The sequence below is a fragment of the Pteropus alecto genome, unplaced genomic scaffold (assembly GCF_000325575.1).
Source record: "Pteropus alecto unplaced genomic scaffold, ASM32557v1 scaffold13, whole genome shotgun sequence".
Classification (NCBI taxonomy): domain Eukaryota; kingdom Metazoa; phylum Chordata; class Mammalia; order Chiroptera; family Pteropodidae; genus Pteropus; species Pteropus alecto.
Window position 1 is genome coordinate 11,274,593 of NW_006434373.1, and position 6,821 is coordinate 11,281,413.

The following is a 6,821-nucleotide window of genomic DNA, read 5'->3' on the forward strand; positions in this document are numbered from 1 at the left end:
TACAAGTCTGAGTCATTTTAAATTATGTGATTACTTACATCTTATCTAAGCAGGAAGTTAATATATTACTTTTTAAAATTCCACAGTACCAAAGTGGGGGGTGGGGGCTGATTTCTGCCTTTGAATGCTGTTTTTATCGTGGATATCACAGACCTTATGTCCAAGTCAGATTTCCTTTCTGCTCGTGTTTATTGCAGAGCTTCCCCAAAATGTTCAGTTCACATCATTCACTGTCACAGTAATTTTTTTTATAGAGTCCCCGGGCCCAAAGAAATACCTAACAGTTTTGTTGATTAGGTACTTAGGGCCAAATAACTTATATTCTTATATTCTAACTACTTAGAAGGCGTTTGAAAAAAAAATACACATAAGTTTAAAGAAAAAAATTTTTATTTTATTTCAGTAACTACGGCTCTTACTAATGGGGTATATGTGCCTGTTGGGGACTGCCAAGCTTCTCAAGTTGAGAATCAGATTGCTCACAGCCCTCCTCATTTCCTGTTCCACACTGATTTTTGCCCAGCACTTGCTTTTTATCATAGCAACCACCAAATACCCAGCTTCACAAAGATATGATATCATTAAAAGGAATGTAGCACGACCTAACATTGAAACTGCAGTTTTCCAACAGATGTCAATTGTGTTTTCCTTGAAAATGTAGACTATCTCCTGACACCCCTCTGAGTTTTCTAGGGCACCTCAGCATACAGTTGGAATACTTTGGGTGATTGCATGGTTTAAGTTTTTGATTTGATAGTTGTAGTGGATTTATCTTTTTAAGAATTTTTTTAAGTCTTTATTCTAACTCATTGTGAAACAGTGTGTGCTCCTTTCATCTTAGCAACCAAAGGTGGTTTCTCATAAGTGAGTTGGTAGCTACGTCTGAATGTTTCTGAGTAAAGTTTATTTTTATCTACTCTATATGGCCTGGTTCCTTAAAGGTTAATTGAATGCAACTCGCAAACCAGCTTCCTAACAAAAAAAAAAAGTGCCAAGAAAGTAATTCCCCTCAAAATTCAGTACTTATCTTTATTTTGTTCAATCTCAATAATTCTTTGGTCTTGGCTTAATTTCCTTTTAGCTACTCCATATACAACTTCAACTCCAAACATCAATAGTGTGAGAAATGCTGATTCGAGAGGATCCCTCATAAGCACAGATTCGGGGAACAGCCTTCCAGAAAGGAATAGCGAGAAAAGCAATTCCCTGGATAAGGTAATGTATTTTCATATAACTTAAGTGTTTCTTATAACAAATAGATTTAGCCCAAAGTAAACATGCTTCATGTTCTAGTGTTAATTGTATGACCTTTAAAAAAACAACACAACTCAGTTAACATGGGATAGATAATCAGAATATTAAGTAAGGATAGGGCCCATTTTTCTGAAACCCCTGATTCCTGTTTCCAGGATTCCAGATCAGGGCGATGTTACAGTGGAGCACTCGGAGCAAATGGTTCTCGCAGGTTGGGCAGCTCGCGAAATCAAAATGCCACTCCAAATTTGTAACACAGTTATCTATGCAAATGAGCATTGGATCCAAAGCCAGCTCCAGAAAAATTAATTGATCAGATAGGCGATTCAGGATTAAGGGTTTATGTGAAATTTCTCTACTCACATTGTGTCCCCAACCCTAATGTAACACATACTTCTCATACTTAACCTTTTTTCTTGAAATAACTGAGGCTCAGACTATTTGGAATTTTGTGGGAATAGATAAAGCTTGAATTAAACCTGGAACCATGATAGGTTGGTCTCACCTTGGCCACTGTTGATTTCAGGGTATAGGCTAGCACATGTGTAAATAAACAGGCGAACCATTTAGGGACGTGTTCCTAGTTCTCAGACAAGGAAAACATCAGGTTTTTAATCGTATCACACATTTCCATGTCTGGCATTGACATAATTATCCTCAACTGCAGTTCTGTAGAGGTGAGAGCATTGAAGCGTGGGTATGTGTCGTGACATGTTGAACTTTTCCCTCAACCCTAACATGCTTTCGTGTCTAGAGGGAGAAGCTACTCAGAAGGCACTCCGCTTGTGTCATACGCAGTGCTGGAGAGGACGAGGAGAGCTGCCAGTCAGCCAGGAAAAACCGGGTCACTGTGGATTTTTCCCTTCTAACAATTCCATCTTTGCCAGAGGAAACATTGCATGCCACACCTTCTCTCCCACTGCGAGAAGTACTGAGTTCTCTGGTGTCTCTGATGAAGTGGGTGGGCCAGGTGATGCATCTGCGCTGTAGTTTTGCCACTAATTGCACCTGTAATCCTTCCTTTAATAAAAATATTCCGGGATGTAGTTTATTAAACCTACATTTTTTCAGTTGCCCACTAATACCCTGAATGAAAGATACTATTTCACTGATCTTTCTGCTTTGGTATTTGGCAAAAAAAAAATTTCCTGATTTCAGTTGGAAATACAACTTTGAGGACTTTAAACTCTTTTCTGTTTTTTGTCATAAGAGGAGATTCGTTCCTGTATTTTTTTACATGAAACCTTTGAACACGTGAATCTCCTGTCTGGTGGCAAAACTGCCCTCGCTCTGCACCCTGAGCTTTCTGACGTTTGCAGTGTTGAGCTAAGCCGATGATGGAATGACCTCATCAGTTTAGGATCTTTGGCAGTGCTGTGCTGAGGTGTCCCTATTTGTCCCTGTCAGCACCTGCTCATTGTTTTCCCTCCAGAGCGACCCACGATATCAGCTAAATGACAACGACTCAGCTCCAGGCCTTTGTGGCTGGTACTCCGCAGCACCATAGACTGTATTTGCTATTTCAGCTACTGACACTTTTTCTGAGGATATGGTTGGTTCTGCAGTGTCTTCTGAATCATCATGTCTGTGTTTGATCCTAGCACACATGCATGAGGTTTTACTTGGCATTTCAGAACTCTAAGCTGGTAACTAAAACTATGGTGTTCCAGTTTGAAAGGTGTGTGCCTCTGGCTTGTCCCTTAGGAGAGTATGCACAGGAAGCAAGCCAGAGCTTCTGTGGAACAGCACTTGTGTGTATTTGGTGAAGATGTGCCTCTAATTTGTCGGCAAATTATTCATACCTTCCAGTTCGTATGATTGGACTCAATTCTAAGACTTTCTCTTCCGAGGGAGAAAAGTGAAACTCATTTTGCTTTACCCATTAGTGAAGGAGAAAAATCCACGGTATTTCCTTTTTTAGCACCAACAAAGTGGCACTTTGGGAAATTCTGTAGTTCGCTGTGACAAACTGGACCAGTCTGAGATTAAGAGCCTGCTGATGTGTTTCCTCTACATCTTAAAAAGCATGTCTGATGGTAGGTGAAAATGAAGGTATCTGCTTTACTTTCCTCGTTTCAGTATTTGGTTTATTTATTTTTTTAATGGTAACTAGTCAAAAAGATATAAGGGTTTCAAAGGATTTTCCTCATTGTTTGAAATACATGTTCATTTTCTAAAGGGAGTAGAAATAAAAATCTTAATTTGGAAAAATATTTTTATTAGTTATTCTAGAAAATGAGTTCTAAAATGCAAATGGACCCATTTTATAAATTTGTATTAAACTCAGACCTACTGCCTTAACTAAAGGAGACAGAGACAGATAAGTAAAGTAGCTTTTGATTTTGTTTTAAATTTCATTTGTCCAAATAAACTTACTGGCAACCTGCCTAACTTTATTAGTCAATTTCTTGAATTAGAAAATATAATGCCTTCCACTTAAAGCGTGTGACATTCCTGGCCTCAGCTGGAAGCCATTGTCTAATGGAAATAGTGGTGCCATAGTAGATCAACTTTCTGATTAAGAATTTGACAACTGCAGTTTTTAATAGAAATGATCACAACCATTAATGCTTTATCAGTCCCACTTAAAGCTTGTAAACATCTGTGGGAAGGACAGTTTCAACTCTGGTTTTGTGATATAAGTGATCACATAAAATTGTGCCTTGGTACAATGTCACATTTCTTACTTTCCCTGAAACCAATTAGTAAGTGTACTGTGAGCTTCATTAAGGGAGTAAAGGAAAGCTCTCAAAAACAAAATGCCATTTTTTGAGAACCCGAAGGCCTCTTGTACTGCCCTGTGTCTGGTCACAGTAGACATGGGCATTAAGCATCCAGTGGAAGGTATTTCTGCCTAAAAATAGTGTTTATTTTATATTGAGCTTCCATTTCAGCAGCAAAGCAGCCCAATCATTTAATTCAGATGTCAGGAACATCATAGATATCCTTCAGGTACTTCAGGACTCGGTTATTTTATTCTTCTGTCCATTCGTTACTTTAAAATAACTATTTTAAAAAGAACAAACAAACAAGATTTTTCTTGAATGATGACCAAATGCAAAAGCACTGGGCAATTATTCTATTCGGGTTATAAAGTTGAAATTCTTTCCATTAAGTCAAAAGTTCTAAACTTTACATTATGGTAGTGAGTTTTAGCCATTATTATAATCCTGTTTTTTCTTTGTTGAAAGTTTTTTTTTTTTTAATATTTTAGGTTTTAAATAATAAATATGATCTATAACTAAAACATAACTGCTTTTTAAAGATAAATGCCAGAAATTTTGCATCCAAGTGAAAGTTTTCCTTTAAAGTCAGCCCCTTGGAAGGCCATGCACATACTTTAAAAATGCAACAACCTCTTTACAACAGTTTCAGAATACCCTTTTTTTCAATTATCTTCAAGTTATTGATTTCTTTCTCTTATAATTAGAATTTTTTTGTGTGTCATGTTTAAGCGATCTTCACCTACGCCCAGGGTTATAAAGATATCCTCCCATATTTTCTTTAAAAGCTATATTATTTAAATTTTCACACTTAAATCTTAATATCTACCTAGAATTGATTTTTGTGTATGTTATGGGGTGGGGGAGAAATTGCCTACAGAGCAGTTTATCAGTCAGACAACCAAAATTAATTGTGTAACTCTGTAGCTACTCTTTCCTTTATCCCACATTTAATGAGCACTTTCTACATGCTGGGCCCTCACTCTCTTGGTGCCTCTCGGTTGGCCAGCTAGTTCTGTCTGGTGTGTGCTGGGGTTGCCAGAGATGTCTACAACTTGACCTGCAGTGGCCCCTCAGCATTCACTTGGCTCCCTGGGTTCTCACCACACCAGGATGAACAGCCTTAACCAGAGTCTGTCCCTCTGGAATCTATACTCAAAATCCCTGAAAAGTGGAAGCTCCCTGACCCACTCATGTTACTGGCCTAATAGGCCCACTGTGGCTTTTAAAATAAGGTGTACTTGATTTAAATCTCATTCCACCATGATTCTTTGGGCTGGTAATTGGGAGAAATACTTTTTTTTTAAGAATATTTATAAGAGTTTATTTGAGCCAAAACCGATAAGAATTGCTGGGAAGCAAGACCTGAAATGTTCCCTGGGAGAATTACTTAACTTCCCTGAGCCTTCTTTAGCTTCTCAGTAAATTGGAACTCTGCCTCTGATTATGGTGAGGATTCCATGACATGCTATATGTGATATCGTGAGACCACCTGGCACAGTTCCTGGGCATAACACATTCTTGAAATATATTCCACAGCTTCCCCTGCCTGTCACTGTTCTTGACAAGTCCATGACTGTGTATCTCCACGAGCCATCAGCATCACTGCAGATACCCTCTTACTTACTTCAGCGCCCCCAAATCAGTGACTTTTTCCTTGAAAGAAAACTTTTCACCTATTTCTCAGCCTCAATGAAAAATACTATAAGAATGCAAAAATGTTTATCAAATGATAACAGTCTTTGTGCAATGCTAAATTGTCAAGGATTATATACAGAGAATGTTTCTGTAAATGAATTTGTAGGATTTGCCTTAACTACAAATATGCCATGTCAGGTCTTAATGAAGAATGGTGTGAGTTCTTAAGAGTACAGTGTATCATCGTGTTGGGAAACAAGAATTCACATACATGTTTGGAGGGCTATGTGGCAGTATCTGTCAAAATTTTAAAGGTACATACCATTTGACACAGCTATTTCACTTCTAAGAATTTGTTCTATAGATTTAGTTGGACGAGTATGCAAAGACCCATGTAAGAGAATGTTCATCAAAATATAATTTATAATAGCAAAAGATTAAGGGGAAAAAAACAAGTAAATGTCTATCAGTAAGGGACTGACTGACTCGTTTATAGTGTATCCATGGAGTAGAATAGTATGCAGCTTGGAAAACATAGAAATAGACCTAGACCATACTGTTGAATTAAAACCCAAAGGGCAAAAAACAATGTATGCAGTATGCATACTTCCATTTTAGCATATGTGTGTTAAAAAGTTATTCTGTACATTTCAGAACTTTCACAAGATTCCCTACTGGCGAGGGATTCTGTAGTAGGTAAAGAGAGAGTCTGACTTTAGACTGTATGCCCAGTTGTATTCTTTGAATATTCCAGTCCACTTACGAGCGCATTCTATATGTTAAATATTTTTATATAGCACTAGATGATATGTGATGAAATTAAAGCTCAAGTGTTCAAATGTAGCTTATTTGAATAAGCCCCTTGGATATGTTATCCAGGATAGCTTGGTCACTGTGGTTTGTCCTTTGATCAGACATAAAAAGGGGGTGGGAAGGGCTTAGAGACCTGAGCTCTGAGAGCTCGTCCCATCCCATAATGTACGGAATGCACATCATAATTTTGACCAAATGTTTACTTTCTAGATGCTTTGTTTACATATTGGAACAAGGCTTCAACATCTGAACTAATGGATTTTTTTACAATATCTGAGTGAGTAGTTTTGTTTTTGCCCATTGCCTCTTAATTTTTTTGCTGGCTACTTAAGAGATGTGAAGAATACTGAGTAGTGGAACCAGGAATGCAGCATATTCACATGCACACTTACT

At 37.8% G+C, this 6,821-nt stretch overlaps 1 protein-coding gene across 7 annotated transcripts in view; it reads left to right on the forward strand.

Moving 5' to 3' along the window:
- The window catches only part of DOCK9 (dedicator of cytokinesis 9), a 242,404-nt gene that overhangs the window by 189,079 nt on the left and 46,504 nt on the right, over window positions 1-6,821 (forward strand). For all 7 annotated transcript variants that reach the window (XM_015587356.2, XM_015587359.2, XM_015587358.2 and 4 more), the window contains exons 34-36: window positions 1,082-1,215; window positions 3,176-3,290; window positions 6,639-6,705. In XM_015587356.2, coding sequence (XP_015442842.1) covers window positions 1,082-1,215; window positions 3,176-3,290; window positions 6,639-6,705 — 316 coding nt within the window. The remainder of the gene's footprint in view (window positions 1-1,081; window positions 1,216-3,175; window positions 3,291-6,638; window positions 6,706-6,821) is intronic.